The sequence below is a fragment of the Etheostoma cragini genome, chromosome 19, assembly GCF_013103735.1.
Source record: "Etheostoma cragini isolate CJK2018 chromosome 19, CSU_Ecrag_1.0, whole genome shotgun sequence".
NCBI classification, from domain to species: Eukaryota; Metazoa; Chordata; class Actinopteri; order Perciformes; family Percidae; genus Etheostoma; species Etheostoma cragini.
The window spans coordinates 9,780,327-9,802,833 of NC_048425.1; the positions used below are offsets into that span (position 1 = coordinate 9,780,327).

Genomic DNA, 22,507 nt, shown 5'->3' on the forward strand with positions numbered 1-22,507 from the left:
AACTGATATATGTTAAATTGTTCTTATTATGAATATGGCAAACAAATTTGTCAACTGGCACCAAAACATTCTTTACCAATTTTTGGGTGTTTTAAATATAAAAAGTAGAGCAGCTGACCTAATATACACTCATCAGGACTGCTAGTCGTTTTGATCACAGATTAGTTATTCAATTAACTGATTGTTTATTTGGTTGATAACTTACTCATGGTAACAATTCATTCATTTTTAAAATGAGGGGTCCAAAATGTAACAGCTCCACCTCCAGTGAGCAACCCTGCTCTTTGATGAAAGGCGAAGATGGAGTGATGGGAGGGTGGGAAAACCGCCAAAGCTCTGAGTAATGCCAAAGTAAATTGTAATGTAAGACAGGTTAGTGGGAGAAGAAAAAGGCTAAAACACACTGCTCTATCGCAGCACAAGCTTCCTAACCCATCATCTATTGAGAGAGCACTGACACTGAGCAGCAAAACACAGGGATCGAAAAGGACATGGGAGGGAAATGAATAAAAAGGAAACAAAAAAGTGTGGAAGAAAAGGTGAGTTCTATGGGACTGTGTTAAGGACCTACATATTTAGGAGTTAAAACTACAACTCAACACGACATTTGCTGTTGCCATATTGACTCACTTATAAACATCGCGCAGTTGACGACAGCAAGCAACTATATTTAGGTATAGTTTCTAAAAACAAATGTATTAGGGCGCTTGGGTAGCTCACCCAGTAGAGTGCATGCCCACAAAAAGAGGTTTACTCCTCAACACAGTGGCCGAAGTTTCAACTCCAACCTGTGACCCTTTGCTGCATGTCATTCTCCCATCCAAAAAATTGTATTTAATTTTTTATTTGATAATGATGTAAGTTAAATAACTGACTTTAAAATGTGTATCTATTGTGGAATCACATCTGATAATTGTGAATAAACCTTGACTGATTAATAGTTACAAAGAGCTGTTTACATTAATAACGAGGAAGATAAAGCAGCCTCACCACCTGTACTGATGATGATGTAGATTACAACATTAATGGTGCCATGTGGATGACCTCCATTTCTTTCCGAAACTGCTTTCACTGTTTCCATCCTGCTCACGCTTCCAATGCAGAGGTGCCATGCAGGAGCATGAAGAAAACAGACATTTATACTTTCTGACGTGGAGTGCAAATCCAGTTATGCTGCATGTGATTTGTTTAGTTATTATTATGCAAATGGATACAGGCGCATCTCTCGCTGATCTTTATTACATTGCCTCTTCTTGCTCTGCCATTCACAGTCCTACACCTGGTGCAGAGGGAAGCAGAGGCAAAGAGGAAACTGAATAAAGTACACGTGTTGTACACACAGGTGCAGACACAAACTCAAACTGACATGTCTCACGTCTTTTCCCAACATCAGATTTCTGCAGAAACCTCCCTTCAAACACTCCCACCCTAACAAGTCTCAAGGAAACACTCGTAACTTCCTGTACGAATACAAATACAATTAGTCTAAACAATTACAATAATTCTGTTTCCTTTAAACGTCTACCAGTGTGACTTTTTCTTGATGCTACTGATATGCCTGATTAGTTTTAAAGTAGCGCCCCTTGTTCCAAGAGAAATCTTTGAGCAAGGAAGTGCATTATATTCCAAATTGTAATTTTTTTAATGAGAATATTAAAGTTGCAGAACCATGTTTGTCTGACTCCCATTGTGTTGCATAAACCATGGGGGAAAAACACAAAACAAAAATATCTTGTAAGAAAAGCCACATTTTAGCAGTGTGCATGTAGCCGAGGTGCTCCGCAATGTGTGTGAGAGTGATGGGCTAGTACATCAATGAAATAAACACGGCCCCATCGTATGCCTCTTTAAGCCTTCATATCTTTGTTATAACAGACCATAAAACTGCCACACCAAATTATAAGTGAAAGCAGCTGTTGGAAAATATATTTTTAAGGAAAAAAAGTCTTTGTATTTACAAAAAAGGTCTTTTTTTCCACTGACTTGAATACAGAAGGTTTGATGGAATTAGCACCTAGTGGTCATTACAGTATCATTAGGTTGAAACACATTCACAATGGGTTTAGCGTTCAGCTGAGGTGTTTTTCTGCTCGGACATTTGACAGCTTAAGAAGACCTTGAAAGCTCTTCAACACTTGTAGCTTTTTGAGCTACAACTGCATACTCTGTCAAAGACTACGGGGTCAAGAGCATTTATGAAGAAAGATTAGTAATCAGCCTCAAACAATTGCTGTGTTTTGCCTCCAGATTCAAACTATTTGTCCTTTAGGCCATAGCTCCAGAGGTGCTGATTTTAAAAGTCAATTCACTCTGACATGGCATTATGCAGGAGGGTGATAATAAGAAGCAAAAGAGAGGGATAAGACAAAAATGCATTCTCTTTACATAATGGAGCGGACCCTGGTATTATGGTAATGACAGTTCCTCTCCATAAATACAATGGAAGGACAGGAAAACCCTGAGGATGTAATAATTAATGTATATCGTCACAGGATGAATAGACTATGTTTTAAGTCCTCTCTGACACAGGCTCACTTTGAAAAGTGAAAATGTTAATGCATTTGTGACAGTTAACTCACAAGGACAGAGGCTTGCACAGGGGTACTGACGATGGGCAATGAGTAACTGAAAGGAAACAGTGTTGCCCAGACAACAGCACCTGACAGAAAGCAGCGAAAGGACAGACACAGAATCCCCAGCAGCTGCAGAGCGGCCGTTAATATTGCTTATGTTGATTATCTTCTAAAGGAGGGTAAGCATAAAAAAAATCCCACTTTCAAAGAGGGCTAGCAAGGGGCAAATTATCTATATAGCATGGTATTAAAGTTACGATTAAATATATTATAGACCAACTCCAAAACAAGGCAAAGGAAGTGGAAGCTGCTGATGAACACCAGCAGGAGACGCCATTAGTCATGCATTGAAAGAAGTTGAAATTGTTGAAGGTTTACTAGCCTGTGTGTTTTAGATTGTATGGTTTGTGGTCAATTTGTGCGTGGCCAATACCATGGAAACACATAATTTCATTCACACACGCACTGCGTCTCTGAAATTACATAGACGTTACCCGGCACAGCTGTATCTGAGACCACAAATATTAAATGGTCTTTGCCCTGCCACTTCCTTGTACAAAGTCTGTGTAATGTGCGTTTAAACCCACGTGTGAATAGGGCAGCTCCAAATTTACACCAAGTGAGTTGGCGTGTTGATAATATCAGTATCAAGCGGTTGGCACTACACTGGGAGAAAACAAAGATATGATGGTGAAGAAGGGGGATTTACCTAAAGACACCAACAAAAATGTTGGTACGTGTCCTGCACCAGCCCTCGTCAAAACCAACATTATTTTTCAGTAAGTGAGAACGCATCTGACTCTGACAATATGTCCTGTTGTGTGCAACAATGTATGCTAAGGGCCACCCCCAGACAATGTCCAGATCTAATTCTGCGGACAATTTCTCATCTTTGACATGAGAAAACGGCTTGCGATGTCACTGATCCAAATGTGCCACTCATCTGGGTCAGGAGGTCAGATATGCCTAAGGATCTTTACATCTGGAGTGTCAACCAACTCTGTGTGAAGATAAATAGCTGGTAAAGAGTTAGAAACTTCTGGAAACAGAACAACTATTATAAATTATCAATAAGAAATGGAGACAGTACCCTTGCTAAGTGAGTCTTGGTTGTAGATGTGTACTGAACACTCTATGAGCCGCTTTTGCACAAAGCACTTAACCTACCGCGGCTCCAGTGAAGTTGTTTACCGGCTATACACTTAGCAGGTACTAGGCACATCGAATATATGTACAGTACCTCTGCAATGTTTTCACTACAAAGACAGTATGTTCCATCAGAAAAATAATTGCATTTATCTGCCTTTAAAGAAAGGCTTCCATTGGGTGCTATTTCTCTGTTGGACCTGTACAACACACTTGTGTTTTCCAGAGGGACATTTCACCAATTACAGATTATACTATCGCTGATTTTTGAAGTAAATGTCAACTTTGCATGTGTTTGGTGTCAAAAAGTAGTTGGTGTAGGAAGTGGTACAATCCAGGATTAGATAACCAACTAGTTTAGCTTGGTTTGTTGATCCAACGGCCAATCTCTATTTCTTCGCTGGCAAGAACAGAGCTTGTTAAAAAGTATGTACCCGTTTGTCTTTCTCTACTCTTCTCTCTCTCTATCTCTCTCACTTGCCAAACATCTCCTCCATATTGTGTTTCAATTTGTTCTGCCTTAGAAAAAAAATGGAACATATTCAATGCCATCTTTTTACAATTCCACGGAAGTATGCCTCATTAGAAAGCATCTTCAAAAGGAGGGGACAGGCACTGCCTGAATATTGCACGCCAAATTATTCCTCCTTCCTGCATTTCATCAAGCTGAAAAACTTTCCATTAGATTTGTGCTACGGTTGTTGTTATCCCTCATTAACCACAATGGCATTTAATAATGACAATAATATATTTGACATTGTCATGTTCCTTGCATAAAAGCAGGGTATTCCCCTCAGGGAAATGGTTTACTTCCTTTTCCACATGACCAACACTGTTTACTTCAACTCCAGCTTTTCAAGAACATTCAAGACGCAAACCAGACAGTACTACAACACTAAAACATGCAGTGTTGTCTTTTGTTTGCTTGACTAACTTTGATAATGTATTGCTCCAGTTGTGGGAATCTGCGTGTTCTGGTTGTGGCCTAGGAAAGATTAATCACCAATTTCGAACATAAATAATTCTGCCCAAAATATTGAAAAACTGGGATTTTCATTTGTAATGCCATTATACATTCTATACAGCACAATGCTGGTGTTGCTATGTCAATAATTAAACAGTGACTAAAAGTGTGAACTCTAAGACACTAAGTGCTATTCTCTGGTACAGTAGTGCCATCAATTGATAAAAGATGTTTGAGCAGTGACACTCAATTTACGGCCCAAGGGCCAGATTTGGGTGCCAGGTGGCCCGCCGACCGTTTTATAATTTATAACATACATAATTTGTACTTTCAATGTAAATAAGGTGCAAGAGTGCATTAAAAACCATCAAAATTGAGTTTTTTAGGAGCAGTGAATGTATGTCTATGTTTATTAACCATTGCAACATTTGAGTGATAGCATGATGCAAGAGGTTCCAGCTATTTTTGTTGTTGTATAAAGTCTTAAAAATGTAACCAAAGAATTTACAATTAAAATTCAGATGCATCTAGCACCATAAGATATTAGTCATATAATGTAGGCCTAGTGTCATTATTTTTTTAAATCAAAGAATTTAAACAAAAAATGAGTTATGGGCCTTCTTATGTTCTTTCATGTTATCTGATAAACAATATGAACATCTGTTTATTAACTGGCCCCTGTCCGCCTGTTATTTTGCAAAAGGGGCCGCCGGGCAAAGCAAGTTGAGTATCTCTGTGTTACAGGGCACGGCGAAGGACCCATATCCTCACTGGCTTAAACTGGAGGACATTCACTAATTAACGTGAAGTACCCTTGGTTTGAGGGGCTGTGTGTTACATTGATGATCAATACATAATTGTTAATTAATTGTAATACCTTTGGCATAATTAGCATGAACAAATGGACCTCTGTCCACCCCAAGTGGTACTTGTGATAGGGGCGTTCATCAAAATAAAGATGTATCACGGTCACAAAGTGTATGCTGCTAATTGTTCTGCTATCTTCCCCCGAGGAGGCTGCTTGTCTTCTGGATGATGGTTTTGTTTATTTTTTGGTAATTATACCGAAGCCTCGAAACCAACATGGTAATTACTAATGTTAAAATGCTACAAGTAACACCTGGCAACCATGACATAAAATATTTGTAAAACACAGCTGCTGACAGTTGAAACATTTCACACCAGTAATGCAAAAATAATTAAACCAATATCCCCCACCAGGTCCATGTGGCAAAATATCAAAAGGCACTCCTAACACAGGCCCTCACAATATGAAGCATCAATCGGCGGGCTGCTGCTGCTGACACGTTCCCGCAGAGGTAGAGCGGATGGGTTTGACGAAGGAAATCTCTCCTTTGCTAAGGAATTTATTCAGTGATAATTAAATACATTTTACTGAAGCAAAGTAGCGCCTCGGGAGGAGTGTTAACCGATAACAATTTAACAATTTATACTGTATAGGCTCCCCATTGTTGAACATCTTAGGCAGTCAATAGATCGCCAAAACAAAAATCCTGCAGCTGAGATCCCAAGACAGATATTGTACATTCAATTTGTTACCTTCCTCTGATAGATTGCTCACTGGTCTATAACAGACATAGTCTCATGTTGAATATTACTAGAAAAGGTGCATAATACAATAAGCGACTGAGTTTTTGAAAAGCGCTACATAAATTCAATTTATTCTAAGAGATACTTAGGCTTTGAATGGGATCTATTCATTTTTCAAGGAAATGTGACAGGTATGACACGGCAGATGCTAGTTAAGTTTCATGTGGCATTCTGAGCTTTAGAAACACTGTTTTATATGGTCTTTTTAGTCAATCTGTGAGTATTTGAACAGAAGAAGCTCCAGTCTCAGTGCTCTGTAGGTAACAGAGCGTCCAAAAAATATTCTGACCGAATTGCGAACAAATTGACCCGAACAAGCAGTCCTAGTTTGATAATGATGTACTATGCTAGTGAAACATATGGACTAAGGAACACTCTCTCACTCCCTCCACTCCTTTTATAGCAACAGTTTTAGTTTTAGTTAGCTATGACTGTGGCTATCTGCTGGAGTTACTGCCATGTGATATTTTCCATGTCCAAATTCAAGTTTTAGTGCGTAACTTTTTAATATTAATGAACATCCGTTACTTTATTCAAAGCTTATTAATCCTGCAACTTTCCCACGCAGAAGTTTGAGTGAAAATAATTACCTCTATTATCTTCTTATCTTATCTTATCTATCTTAAAGAGTCTATAATTTTTCTTAGAATTCTCTGTTTCCTCCTTGGCTACTAGCAATTGCGTGGAGAAGAGGTGTGTCTGATCAGGGAAGGTTTGTATCGTGTGGACGCGACAACTGTGTTGTTGTCATTACTTAGAAAACAGAAAATAGGCACTATAGCTTAAAGAAGCACGATTTCCAAGTTTCAAAGATTTGCACTCACACTACTAAATAGTGTTATCATGTTCAGCTTTTATGATGTATTGTATTTTCTACTGAAAGGATTTTTTTCTGTATTATCATATTGCAAAGCGTTTCTAGCATATCTGATAAGGATCCTTTATACTTTGTTGCACGGTACAATCAACAAGACTATTGCATGGCAATATGACATTACGTTGCTATCACTGTGTTCAACAGGTTGTAAACAGGATGATGAATCCATATCCTCTGTGTCTATGTTTAACATGTCTTCTTCTGAGTCTGTCATTCACCATACAGAACAAGATCCACTGAGTGCCATACTCGAGGCCTGTGTGTGTTGTTCCCCTCAGCATACTTTAGCTGACAAAGAGGGGTTCCTTGAAGATTTTTTTCCTGTACAAAAAAACAAAGCAAAGGAAGACGAGGAGCGCGAAACCCATTTTTCCCATTTTCTCTGGGCAATTACACAGATAAAGTTTGGAAAATATTTTTTTCTCTTTTTTCTTTTGAAATGCAGGCAGAAATGGTGGTTGAAACAGAGCAGAGCGATGTGAGAAATGGCTTATTGTTGCCTTTTCTTGTGTTTGATCCGTAAACACTTTGTGTGTGACTGTTGAAGAGTCAGAAAAGCGTACATGGCATCCTCTTTGTGTACACAAATGCAAGAGGGAACTAAAATTCAGCCCTTCATATCTAATACAACATTTGTCAACGTATTTGTCAAGAGTCTTTCTTCGCTTACACACGTGTTTAGACCTGTTGCTTTGCTCTAGGATGTTATGGCACTACAGTGCTGGAGCTGTGCATGATATTATGGCAAGGGAACGGTCACGGCACTCCAGAGCAAGGTTTGAATGCCCAATTAGACAAGGGAATTGAGGATTGAGAATCCCACCCCGCTAAAGCAAGATTTACAAGCATTATTTGCCCCACTAGCACCGAGCTGACTCTGCATTCGTCCACTACTGTCGAGAGTTGTTCAGATAAAGAAAAGGAACCCTGAAAATGAAGACGTTTCTAAACAGTTGCTCACAGATTAAAGGTGCTCTAAGCAATGTTGGGTGATGTCACTTCTTGTTGATGTTAGAAGTACATTTTCAAACAAAATGTGCCTAGCTCTTATTGGCTGGAACGCTGGCACACTGTTTGTGTATGCTTTGTGGTGCAGTTGGGCACAGTCTGTTTTTTTTGCCGATTGTAGACCCTTGGCAGTCTATAGACACAGCTTTTTTTTTTTTTTTTACACAGCGTGACATCATTTAGAACACCTTAATAACACAGATGGAGGGTTACTCCCCAGCCATGTATACTGTGTTGATTAGGCACAAAAAAGACAAACATGGCTGCCTTCTGTTTACTTTGTGAGACAAATCATTCAATGGGGTGTCTATACTACAGAATATGCAAATGGAGCCCTTGTGGCTTTGTGGTGGACAGCTGAGCGATCTCTTCGATGCACGCTCGTTTGGTGGTGTTTTATAAGAAGGAGGTACAATTTTCTGTTAATCACCCATGCTCAGTTAGGGAAAATGCATAGACAGCTGAGGGTGTGTGTCTTGTTTGCGTGGGGTTGTTGCAATAAAGCACTTGTGCTTGATTAGAAAGGACACAGTTCAGCAGGTTTGCATATGGTGGGAGAGTTTAAGGGATATGGGAGGGGAGATCAAGAAGGAACTTTCTACAAGTCCTCCACTGACTGTCTTGGGTTTGATCGACAGCAGTTTTTGCCACAGCCTAGACAGAAGCAATCGATCAAAAAGAAAACCCTCCTAATTACCGACATCAATTACTACATTAACTGAAAGTGATCACAAGAGTAGATATGCCGAAAAGAGTGCATGGATGCACAGGAGGTTAGTTTTATCTATAAATCATGAATACACATTACACTGCATCTTGATATATTCAAAAACTTTGAAAGCAAGAATTCATCATATCTGGTAATTACAGATTTCTTAATTGACATCGCAGTCTAGAAAACTGAGCACACAATTAATATGACTGTTATTTGCCTTCTCCAAAACATATGTGACGATAACATATTCGCCCATGTGCATGATGCAATTCATTGGTATTTGACCATGAAATAACAGGCTGCTAACTACATGACTCACTCCTAAAACCACTTTAGCCAATTGTTTACTTTTCAGTCCCTGTGTCTCCGGAATTATGAAAGCTTGTTCTGTCTTCAGTACCCTTGTCTGTACCCAGTGTAAGGACACTGGCATAGTGCCATTACTCTATAAACCCCCCTTATGATAATCCTTTTCTCAACTGCACTATGCACACCGCAAAGGACAAAACTGAAAAAAGTCAATAAATCATGCTTTCCCCCAAAAAAAGCTTGGGGCCCATTTTGATCTTTTGACTACTCACATCCTTCAGTGGCATCAAGGACACATCCTGATGTCTGACGTGTCAAAATGAAAGTGAATCATTCATAGCCAATCTTAACATTACAACAAACAGACACTGGAAACAGTTCAGAGTTGCACAACATCGCTTCACATTGTCCACTCTCAACATCCTGAGTCTTTCTTCCAAGTTACTCTTTATTTTTTACTTTTGACTTTAATTCTATTGCTGTCTCTCTTGCGCTCCACAGGCAGCCACTCTCAAGCTTCTAAATAACACATTGGAACACCGGACTTCTGAGGTCTAAAGCTTACAATTACCTGAGCCTCCAGTCCCAGTCTCCCAGCACACCAGAGATACCTGCTCACTTTTAAGTGCCTTGGAACCGCGGCTATTATTTCAAGATGATTCACGCAGGCAAGGTATTTTAAAGTCATAGAAGGTAAAGCTGTCTCCATCAAAAGATATTCATCATATTGCGGGTAAAAGTCAAGTGTACTCAACAGTGACGGTGGAAACAAGTGGAAAAAAGAGCACAGAAGGATGAAGTGATAAGCTGTTATTGTTTTATGGCATGATTCTTTGTTTTCAACTTCTGTGATGTTGCATTTAGGTCATACTGGGGTACCAATTGGTAAAGGATATAGCTCTTATATTGCCCTGTTCCTTTAAATCCAACCATCTGTTGAAAGAGGGAATAGGTAGGGGAACATATTTCAAGGTGAAGAGGATAGGCAAGCACAGTGCTGCCAGGCTTTTGTTAAGTTTTATTTCACCCCCTGTCCACTCTTGTTTGCCAAGCACATTTACACTTGGCAGCGCCATTTAGTTTGCTATGTGTATCCATGGCCCTTGCACTGAAATGTCACATATTTCAGGAATAACAAAACCCACAAACAAATCTAAACATACTGTGCTCAAGCAAGCGCATGCAATTTCCTTTAAGACTGGGATGTTCTAAGTCATTTTTGTGAGGTAAATGTAAACGGACTGTTTATGGAAAATGGATAGCACTTTTCTAGTCTTCTAACTCAAAGTGCAGATTACAGGAACCATTCACACTCGTTCATACAGTGTGAGCTGAGGCTGCGACCTGCTCATCCGATAAACACTTTTTTTGCACTCCGATGGCTCACTGTGCCCAAGGACACTTCAACATGGAACTGCAAGGTCAGGGATCAAACCACCAACCTTCCAATTGGCAGGCATCTGCTGAAAGTGGTTCTAATTTAGATGGATTTGAGCTGGCATGTGATCATGGCCACATTCCAACATCACTTAAGATACAGACAAAGGATGACACAGGAATCGTTAATGTTTTCTGGGAAGAATGTATCACTGTGAGCTGAACGGCCTGCTGTTACCTTTGAGGTCCAGGTTGCGGGCTCCATTGGAGTGCTGCGTAACGGTGCGTGAGTCGATCTTGAGTGTGTGTACATTATTGGCGTCCCGGGACACCACCACGTTGTGCCACTGGTTGTCATTGAGGGGCTTGTCCGAGTTGCCCTTCATCAGCGACGGCCCGTTGCCGAGATCGAAGACGTAGTGGACGTATCTGTGAAGTCAGATGTCAGAGTTAAGCATGTGCGAGTGTCTGTCTGGTTGTTATTACAGAGCTAATGCAATAACTGGTCCTTACGGAAAGGAAATCAAAATCATTTTGGAGAAAACGGTGACAAGCACCAGTACTAGTTAGAATTCAAACTGTTTTCTCATCACAACACTCTCCTACTTTGTCTCCAATTTCCCGATCCTGTTCTCTATCTAAGAATATATTTTTGAAGTGCATAATGTTACCAGTTTGTATAGCTGTTGTTTTTGTCTAAAAGCCCTTGTTTGCCCAAAGGCAGACGAGGTGGCAAGGTTCCCCCGTTCACACAAATATGGCAGTCTTTTGTGTTTTGGGTTAAGGCTATTGTGGCTGTTTCATTCAAGGTGTGTTGTTTTCTAGCTCAATTCTAATTCCTTTATGTAGCCTCTTGTCTTTGTGTGGCAGAGGGAGCTCAGGCTTTGTGTTGTAACAGTGCTGACAATAGAGCACAAGAGGAAGAGAGATACACAAGGCAAAGCCTCTTTTTGATACTTTAATTAGGAACAGCTTTTAGGGTGATACAATTGACAATTCTAACCAGTTTATTTCTGGTTTGTTCTGGCTTCTAGCTCACATAAAATGTTGCCAAATACTTTGCCAGTCAGTATAATAACGTATATAAGTGTATTTGTGATACATTGTGCTCACAGTTATGCATTAACAGTTATCAGTTAATGGAGTGTAAAATAAAAACCCAAGAGACAAGTTTTCAAGAAAAAAACTGAATTAAATATATACTGCTTTCTGTTACCCTGTGGTATGTGCAGCTTTCAGCTGAGCTTTAAACTTTAAAGACAACTGATTATGATAACTTGCTCTGAAGTCACTTTTATCTAGCCAGCCCTGATTCAAAGCAGCATTAAATGACTCACTGATCTGCGTTACTTTGAATGACAAAAGCTGTGTTTCATACATTTTTTATCGTATAGTGGAGTGTATACTTTGTTGCCAACGACACACATTTTGAATGAATGATAAAGTAGTTTAAGACCATTTTCTTGTTTTGTGCAGTGATCAACTGACAAACCACCAGACTCCTCACCGTATTTCACAAAGTGTGCATCAAGGCTGGATTTCGGTACTCAATACCTTTTAAAGGTATGGACCAAAATAATGTAGTGCCAAGTAGTATGGAAACTTTTCCGGTCAAACAATACCTGCATTCCATCCTTTTTGGACCCAGATTGAGAAATGGCTCCCTTATGGTATGGTTTTCCTCACAGCTAATGACCGCAATCGTTCTTCGATTAGATGCAGCATTTGATTGGCCCACTTTCTATACAGTCACACAGCGGTGTGGCAAAGTCGAGCGCATTTGAACATTTTTAAAATGTATTTGTGTACAAATAATTTGCATGGGCAGGAGTAGAGAGGCAATTTTACACATTGAATGCTTCCATTCACATGATGGGTAATGAATGAAGTAGAAAAAAGGTATCAAATTAAGTACTCTATTGGTATTGGTATCACCTTAAGGGTTCTGGTATTGCTACTGGCAATTGTTGTTTTTTTAAATGATACCCAGCCCTAGTGTGCTACTGGGTTACTCTGGCTATCACTCAGCTCAATAGAGTTGAGACTTCTTCTACGTTCTTTACCATCTATCTATAGCAGAATAAATTACACATCCACACTAGACTTAGTATATAGATGCCAAGGAACCATACAGTCATTATGCAATATTATCACTTCAAATCCTTTTCGTATCTCTTTAATATATTCATTTTAAATAATACCTTGAAATTGCTGATTGTTGTACACAATTTCATCTCTTCACTGCAACTGTTCCATAAAGTAACTCAGTTGGTTGGGATGCAGTGATATTTAGCATTTGTTCTTATAAATTTATTTTTAAATACAAATGTTTCTCTTAAGTGATATCTGCTCTCTCTTATTTGAAAAGGCCCTTAAATACTGTTTGATAGCTGATGATTATTTATTTTGTACATCATTTGTGCGGTTTTAAAGTCAACAGTATCTCTGAATTTTAGTGCTTTAAATTTAAAAAATAGTGGTTAGTTGGTGCTCTATAAGTGGTTTTATTTCAATTGTCAAGGCACCTTTTTTAAAGAATGAATATAGGTCAAACAGTAAGTAATGTTTGGCAGTACGAAAGAACAATACAACGTGTACAATGAGCGTGATTTAATAAATAATTGGTGTTACATATATATTATAACTGATTTGGATATTTTGGCATTAACATAGTGCATATGTGGCTTTCAACATAATTTTTCAACAATGTTGAAAATACACAAGTAGCTGCTTGGTCGCTTCTCTTTTGTCATTGTGTTAAACCCGCAAATACAGCGGCAGGAAGATAAGCCTGTTTGTGATTGGTCCCTGCAAAATTGTAAACTGAAGCAGGAGAATTATACTTGCAGGTTTCCAGATCGAGCTGCGGGGACAAATCAAATCACTGCCAGAGTGGGCGGGGTTTACCCAGGCTACCACTTGGTTCGATTTAGCTGGAAATGGGCTGGATCACTTTGCAAAGTGAAACTGCTTTACAGCACAAAACTGAATCACAGTACAACAAGAGCTGAGGTTTTCATGTTTTCTGTCAATGGTAGATTGGAGAAGAGGTAAAAGCCCAACTAAGCAATTGCTTAAAATGTATTGTCATGGGCGCGCCCGGATAGCTCAGTTTGTAGAGCGGGCGCCTATATACATATAGGTTTAGTCCTCGACGCAGTGGGCCGGGTTTGACTTTGACCTCCGCCCCTTTGCTGCATGTCATTCCCCCCTCTCTTCCCTTTCATTTCTTCAGCTGTCCTGTCAATAAAGGCCTAAAAATGCCCCCCAAAAAGTCTTGAAATAAATAAATAATGTATTGTCATTACTGAAGCCAAACATTAAGGGAATAGTGGAAAAGTAAATCTTTTGTGACATTGGGCAGCAGAGTTTTTGCGGATTTATAACCTTCATTGTTCATTAATGAACTGAAATCACATGGGACTCACCCCTTCACCAGCTCCACGACAATAAAGTCACTCCCGTCTCCAGAGTTGAAGAGCATCAGGCCGTCCGGCGTGGTGGTTTTAAACTGAAAGAAGAGGTGCATGGAGGCGTAGGCTTGCAAAGTGGCTAGCGCTAAATAGCTTCCTTTCGTTCGAAACGTCACTGGATCTGCAATGATGTGACGCATGCCAAAGCGGGCGTTCAGTTCACAGTAGGAGATGTCCCCATTTTTGCATTGGTCTAGGTAGGGCACCCCATTGAAGGTCAGGCCCTGGAGGTGGCCAATGAAGTGTGAGGGCACCACAGATATGAAGCGTCTCTCGGTCATGATGCCCGTCTCAATGTTGTGGAACTCGAGACGTGTGTGGGCACCAGTCATCTGGCCTGAAATGGTGGAAGGTACAGAGAAAAAAAAAATAGCTTTTACTCAGAACACAAATGGCAGCACATGTTCTCCTTTAGGCAGTATGAGGCATCCTGGGAACATTGTAAGGATTATGTCACATTGTAACACTGAGAAAGGATTATAACCAACCTAATAAGAAATATCAAATAAGTTTTGAAGCGTAAATACATTAAACTTCTAGAGATTTATACTTTCTGTGGAAAATGTCAAACTTAAAGCTATCATGAAAATATTAACAAGCAATTAACTATTAAGCAATGCATAGCAAGACTAAATTACTGTACCTGATATAGTAATTTAGTGATACGCACATCTATGATTTTGGCATATCTATCATGCTGATTAGATTGTTAGTTGCTTGCAGTGTGTGTACAGTATAATATTTTATTGTAAAGGCGCACAATAGTTGAGCCTCGGATTGAAGAGGGACAATGCAGATTCCGTCCTGGTCGTTGAACAACGGATCAGATCTTCACTTTCTTCAGATGAGAGTATGCCCAACCAGTCTACATGTGTTTTGTGGATCTGGAGAAGGCGTATGGCCGGCTCCCCCGGGAGACACTGTGGGAGGTGCTGCGGTAGTATGGGGTGAGGGGGTCCTTTCTCAGGGCCAACCAATGTCTGAATGACCAAAGCGAGAGCTGTGTCCTGGTTCTCGTCAGTAAGTCAGGCCCCTTCCAGGTGAGGGTTGGTCTCCGCCAGGGCTGCGCTTTGTCATCAATCCTGTTTGTAATATTTATGGACAGGATAACGAGACGTAGTTGGCTTGGGGAGAGGTTCCAGTTTGGCGGGCTAAGGATCTCATCACTGCTTTTTGCAGATGATGTGGTCCTGATGGCCTCATCGGTCTGTGACCTTCAGAACTCACTGGATCGGTTCGCAGCCAAGTGTAAAGTGGCTGGGATGAGGATCAGCACCTCTTAATCTAAAGCCATGGTTCTCAGCAAGAAACCGATGGAGTGCCTTCTTCAGGTAGGGAATGAGACCTTACCCCAAGTTAAGATGTATAAATACCTTGGGGTCTTGTTTGCGAGTGAGGGGACCATGGAGCGTGAGATTGGTCGGAGAATCAGAGCAGTGGGTGCGGCATTACATTCCATTTATTGCGCAGTTGTGACGAAAAGGGAGCTGAGCCAGAAGGCAAAGCTCTCGATCTACTGGTCAGTGTTTATTCCTACCCTCACCTATGGTCATGAAGGCTGGGTCATGTCCGAAAGAACGAGATCCAGGGTACAGGCGGCCAAAATGGGTTTCCTCAGTAGGGTGGCTGGCGTCTCCTTTAGAGATAGGGTGAGAAGCACAGTCATCTGTGGGGAGCTCAGAGTAGAGCCGCTGCTCCTTCGCGTTGAAAGGAGCCAGTTGAGGTGGTTCGGGCATCTGGTAAGGATGCCTCCTGGGCATATACACTCCCTGCTAAAGCCTGGCCAGCCCTGGAAGGACTCCCTGGGTGCTTCCTCTGTTTCCTTTCCCATGAAGGTGTTTGTGATCCAGTGAGAACTCAACAGGGTCAGTCCTCGCTTCTGGCCTCAGCATATCCACTCTCCTTCATCTAGCGAGCACCTCTTTTCTTACCTCTTCCCTGCCACCCTTTTTGCCTGAGGCCACAATACTGCAAGTGCCTGTGACTCCACCGCGTTTCTCGACCTTTCACCCTTCTCTTACTATTTTCCCAGAAGTTGGCCAAACATGTTCCTCCGTACTTTGTACACAGTTCCTCACTCACGTTCGGTATACAGTATGCTTAACAAAACGTCATTTCCTTTAATTTAATTTTGGTGCCAAATCTAAATTACACACATGTAATCCTTTCAACTCTTTATAAATCTGTATGGGATGATCTCGTTTACCATTTCCAGTCTTTAAAATGAGACACACTGAGTGTAGGTGGATAAGATTGTGACCATATTAGGGTTTACTCACCAATACGTAATGATTGTAATTGTCAGGAAACTGTTTTTGTAGCTCTGTTTCAACTCTCCCTAACAATCAGTATAAGAGGTAATGAATACCACCTCCATGTCTACTTTATTATCATCATAATTAGTCACCTTCTGTTTTAAAATGAGTTGTTTCAATGAGAAATGGCAAAACAGTTGACTTTCTGTGGGTGGATGCGTTATTGTGGAGGACTACGGGCCGATTTGTGACCTCCTCACACTCACTATGGTCTTATTCACTGCTTCTCGCGCCAAATGAATCTCTGTGTGTAACAAACACAACTAACCTTCCACTGTGACATTATCCACAGACAGCTGCAGGCTCTTTCCTCGTCGCACCACCTTCACCATGTGCCACTCATTGTCGTTCAGCTTCTGCCCCGCGAACAGCGTCTCAGGTCCTTTGCCTGTAGGAGGAGGGGGTGGGGGGGAAATCAAATCACAAACAGCACAGCGGGAATGTTGCACGGGCCTACTCATGCACCCACATATACACACACACACACACACACACACACACACACACACAGTTCGCACACAGTAGGTGACAGTGCTCATAGAGAAAACCTGCATGTTTCACAACATTCACAGTATGGATTCTCCCAGTACACAGGAAAATGAAAGGAATCAAATATCCGGCCTGACAGACTGTAAAATTGAATGTCTTCTCAAATGCTCACAGCGTTTCGGCAGGATGTCATCAACGGCAGTGGAACAAATAAGTCGTAACTAGTTGAGGAAGTTGATTAGAACAGGCAGCCAATGACAACTGGAGATGCGGTGTTACACACACTATATGAAGTCGTGTTTCACGTCTCAGGTTTAGCAAATAGTCGAGAGACGGTTTAACCGCTCATGCCCTAAAATGCTCTCCTCCCTAATCCCCCCATTCCCCTCCCAATTCCCTTCTCCTCCGCTCACGTCTCTTGCAGTTGTTTTGCATCCGCCACTGAAGGAGACAGTTTGATGCAACAGCATGTGGGGTTGCAGAAACACCTATCAGAGCCATATTTACATAAGCGCCTTTTCCATGCATAAACAGTCTATTTATACCCTGCCAATGACCTATTACAGAAACATTAGAACTGACTGCTGGTGGGGGAGATTTTGATTAAGACAGCAGTCATGAATCCTCTTTCAATGCGCCATTAGGAGTTGACGTGATTCATGGCTGAAGTCAAGGTGGTGGCTTGTGGCGGGTAATAACTGTGTCAAAAGTTTCAATCAAATGATTCAAAAATAGACGTGCATGAGTAACTTGGGAAGTGACAACAAAATGGAAATCATCACCCACACGGCATCAGAAGCTGAAACGATGGCATGCCAGCAGTGAGCGTGCACAGTGTCATGGCACCCAGGTGAAGGTAATCAGTGATAAGAGAGGAGAGGTAGAATTCTGTAAACAACTACATAATGAGGGGAGACTTGCACCTAAACTGCAGCAGGGCAGACGGAAATAGCAGAATGCTGGAGGAGTCAAGTCACTTCTATTGAGCCACCTTCCATACTTTCTGTACTTTTAGGCAGCTCTGGAGTGCAGCAAGGGCCATTGTGGCTGGTGAATAGAGAAATGTGACAAAGACAATGGCTTTCTTACACCATTAAGACATTAGTTTTCTGTTACTTTTAAAGCGTAAATGATGTAAATAAAATCTAATTTTTTATGACATATTATACGAATGTCTAATCTGTCATTTGATGCCTTTTGGTGCCCACATTTTTGAGCCCCACTGTATTTTACCAAGTGCTAGACTGGATGATTTAGTACAGTCTGGAAAAAATATGATTGTACGCTTTCCAGTTGTGTGTGAAATTATGTATTCTAGATGAAAAAAAAGAGTCCAATCAATTGATGGCCACACTTGGCAAGAACACACACATGGCCCACTGGAGAATTGTTTTTCCGTTTACTCTCCTTTTCTTATTATATTGCTGTTTTCATGGGCTTTTTTATCCTCAGCCACATGAAATTGGACAGAGAGACTTTAGATCAGACTGTGTGTGAAGTAAATGTAAAGGAAAAGACTGCTACATTGCTGGCAAAGATTGGATGTAAGTTAACAGCAGAGAAGTTAAGGCTGATACAAAGATACCTTTACTGCCCAGGTATCACTGCAAACAAGAAAGCTAAGAGCTAGTGGTCCTGGGTTAAATAAGCTGCTAAGTCTTTAATTCAGCCACTGGCAGAGAGAGGTAGTCATTGCTGGAAAAACAAATGGGGGACGCAGGGCTCATTAATTAAAGAGCTGGCAATTATTAAAATGCAATTAATTCTCATCCTGCCAGTTGTGCCCTCTCACTTTGTCTAAGTTGGAGATCAGCCGAGCAAAAGGCTGTGATCAAATAAACAGAAGCATCCTCTCTTTATCTCTTTGTTCCCATCCTCTCTCTGTCACATGGGAGCTGTAGAGATGTCAGGCAGATTTTTTTAACTAGTGTAAAAGTAGCCAAGATTGTAGATAATCTTCATTGACTGTATCAGCACACCGTAAAAGAGAGGTGTGATCTGCATAATTTAGAGCAGATATCCATCATTGGTTGCTGTGTTCTCTCTGTAAACAACCTTGATTAATGCAACTGGATCAATGGAACACAAGCCGTCAGCCAATGGTTGCAGGTTGTTGCCATCAGTCTCTATTCAGGGTGTGTGGTTTTGGTTGCAGCAGTGAGTACTCAAACACAGTTGTACAATCATTATGTCTAAACCCCAATCAAAACAACTTTAGAGTCTGAAGCTGCTCATGAGTCAATGATGACAACATTTCCATAATAAAAATCAGGAAATCATGGATGTTAAATGTTTATGTGTAGAAGTAGCAGAGACAACAATTGCCTCCCCTGATGGAAATGTGTGACCTTCCAGAAGCCAGTGATTCTTAATATAGAAGGACCATCTGACAAACGGAATACAAATGCCAAGGAAAAACACTAACATGAGGAAAGTTTCATTTTGTTTCAGTTGCCTTCTACATGAAACCAGACCAATGGATGATCCAGCCAACATCCCCATTGTCGTTCAAAATCATCCATCAATCATCCCAGCTAGCTTTCCCAACATGGTTATTAAGCTAACGAGTGTGCAAAAGTCTGATGTTGGCCAGAGGGCTCAAAAACGGCCAAAGAGGAGTGATCACTCCTAGCCAATGTAGTGGCCAAAACAACAGCGCCACAGCATGATAGGACCATGGGCGGTCCCTAGTAAGTCCAGACGACAACAGAAGCAGCCATGAGTCATGCAGCCATACTGACAATGAAAACCAAGTTTTCAAGTATATGTAGCTACAGTGTTGAGGGTCATGGGTAACAGCAGGGTGTGTCAGCAAGTCAATATTTGCCTAGAGGGTTTGAATGTGTTGATGAACTAATGAGACAGTTCACCGCCCAATCACAGTCCAGTCACACTGGTGCCCAGACTGAGCTGTTAAGAAAAACCTACTGTATGGTAAAGTTGCTGTGGAAATTAGGATTTAGATCAAAGGTAGCAATGCATTTATGTTCATTATAACATTAATGTAGAATTGGAAAGTCTCCAATCAGCCTTCACAGAATAAATAATTGGGACATTGAACTCATCATAGAACAAAGTATTATGCAACTGACTCAACTGAACAACGGGACCCGAGCTACTGTATAAGCCAAATTTCCATAACATTAGATCCACTTCTACAACAGCACCATATTCTCCTTTATAAGGTTTGACAGATCCCATGCAGATCCTCAAGTATGGGATACCGTAGCGAAATGCCAGTTCAGCCTCTGTGATTTAAATTCCTTGGGAGAGAACATAATTATGAGAAGCTAGCACTCAGGAGGTCGCGATTTTCCGCAATGCCACACACATTCAGGCAACCGCACTCGCTAGCACACATTCAAAAAAAGAAAATATATAACAGTGGACTGCAGTCTAATTAAAATAGCTCCTTGGTACAGTGTTTTATTCTCAGCTCAGCAGCCCCACTATGAGGAAAGACGGGGGACGCTGATATTGACTGTTGAAAAGGGGGCGGGAGAAAGACTGAGGAGGGGTGAAAAAGAAAGAGATAACAGAAAACGTAGGGATGAGGAGGGGGATACAAGATGATTGAAATGGATTTTTTTATGCAAAACAGAAAATGAGGATATAAATCTGACCAGAGAGACCAAATGCTGACCAGGGGGAATTGCAATGCCTGGCTTTTTTGTGAATTAATATGGAAAAGAGGGGGATAGATAAAGATGTCTCTATAAAAATTCCTGCTTAGCAAGACAGACAGAGGTGGGGATATATGAATGTGTAGTGTGAGTGTAGGACTTATTTATGTTCATGATTAGCATTTTACTACCAGGTGATAGACCTCAGGCAACCCCCTGTTGTGCACCCATCTGGGGAAACACATTGTACGTTAACACACTGTACTGTACACTGGCATATACTATTGTACATACTTGAGAAGGTGCATTACATATATGCTCTTTATACAAAGAGAGGATGTGTGTTCTTTAAAACTAAAACCACAGAAAATATCCTGCAAGAATGCTAAGTTATATGTCAAATGACTGCAATTTAATGATATGTTTATCACGCAATTTATATGGGCCAGCACCTAGTAAGTGATGCATGATAATTTTCTTAAAAACTACATGATCTTTGAGTCTTGTCAGAATTAAATTGGCATAAAAAAACATTTTAAAAAGTTTTCTAAAACAGCAAAGCTAAAAAACAACTACTGTCTTGGCTTTATTTATTATAATATTTTACAATTGGTAATATATTTATTCACTTAACATGTTATTTTCTACCTATGTGACTCTAGACCAGTTAAACCTGTATCAAACAAGAAATTACATTAATTTAAAATGTATCTGTACTGTCTCAACCGGAAGCATACACGGACCAAACATACTTTAATTTTTGAAGTTATTGCAACTGCCCCAAAATAAATATAGTCCCAAAAGCAAAAAATACAGACATCTAAACTATTTTAATGTTGCTGTGGGACAAGTGAGACTAGCCTCCAATCAGATGCCATGTATGTAGATATTATGTCTAGTGGAGCAATAAAAATAACACAATAGATGTTTTGGAACTTTTGATATTTATTGCCTCTCACTTGGGCTTGCTATACCTGTCTCTCGTTGACTGACTCGCTTGTGTTGTTCATTGTGTGTCTGACAATGGCCAAGTCTACCTCTGAATGGGTTACCATGAAATTTTACTCAACTTCAGCCAATTGTCAGCATTTATGCGCTTGTCTCGTGCACTGCCCACTAACCAAGGAAAAACAGTCAAAAAAAAGTGTTTGCCTCTCAGCTCAGAGATCTAGTTGGTGTAATGAAAAAAAAAAACAGCTTTAATTATATGAACGCGCAGCATTTTTTGGTGGTAACAGCGTTATTAAGATAGGAAGAGTAATCAATTAGATTACTCGCTACTGAAGAAAGTAACGCCGTTAGTCATCACTGATGGTGAATGACGTGTATAGAGTAAAAAACAACAAACAGCTGGGTTTTGTGTAAAATATAAATAATATATATATATATATATATATATATATATATATATATATATGTATTCTTCAGCTAAAGTATAAGAGTGGGGAGGTGTTTCTTAGGTGTACTGCAGGTACTGTAGGCTATGAACTGAGACTACATGGCATTCTTGCTTCCAACATTGTGGGCGGGGAGTGTGTGTGAGAGACAGTGAGAGAGAGAGAGTTTGCTCTTCCGTTCAACCTTGCAGAGGAGAGCAGTACATGCTGTGCACAATAGAAACATCTCCCACACACTGACATTCTGCCCTTCTTTCCTGCTATGCAAACAGACCAGTGCACCTAATTGGACCATAGGGGGTTTGGGTGTGTGTGTGTGTGAACGACAGATAAAGAGACACAAAGAAAGAGAGAGCCCATTTTCAAAAATGTGACGTTAAAATGATAATTTAGGTCTTAGGTTATAGCATTGGTGGTGTTGGTGAGGGGGAGAAAGGGAGCACAATGGGAGGGCAGTGTGTGTGTGTGTGTGTGTGTGCAGAGAGAAAGAGTGATACAGCCAAAAGATAGAGGGAAATGCAGAGTCAGCACAGCTGCTTTCCCAAAACTGGCATGCGCGGGTGTGTGTGTGTGTGTGTGTGTGTGTGTGTGTGTGTGTGTGTGTGTGTGTGTGTGTGTGTGTGTGTGTGT

At 40.6% G+C, this 22,507-nt stretch overlaps 1 protein-coding gene across 6 annotated transcripts in view; it reads right to left on the reverse strand.

The window, feature by feature from the left end:
* Positions 1–22,507, reverse strand: part of nrxn2b (neurexin 2b) — a 589,914-nt gene that overhangs the window by 305,439 nt on the left and 261,968 nt on the right. For all 6 annotated transcript variants that reach the window (XM_034856686.1, XM_034856684.1, XM_034856685.1 and 3 more), the window contains 3 exons: positions 16,637–16,756; positions 14,009–14,390; positions 10,819–11,009 (listed from right to left, as the gene is read on the reverse strand). In XM_034856686.1, coding sequence (XP_034712577.1) covers positions 10,819–11,009; positions 14,009–14,390; positions 16,637–16,756 — 693 coding nt within the window. The remainder of the gene's footprint in view (positions 1–10,818; positions 11,010–14,008; positions 14,391–16,636; positions 16,757–22,507) is intronic.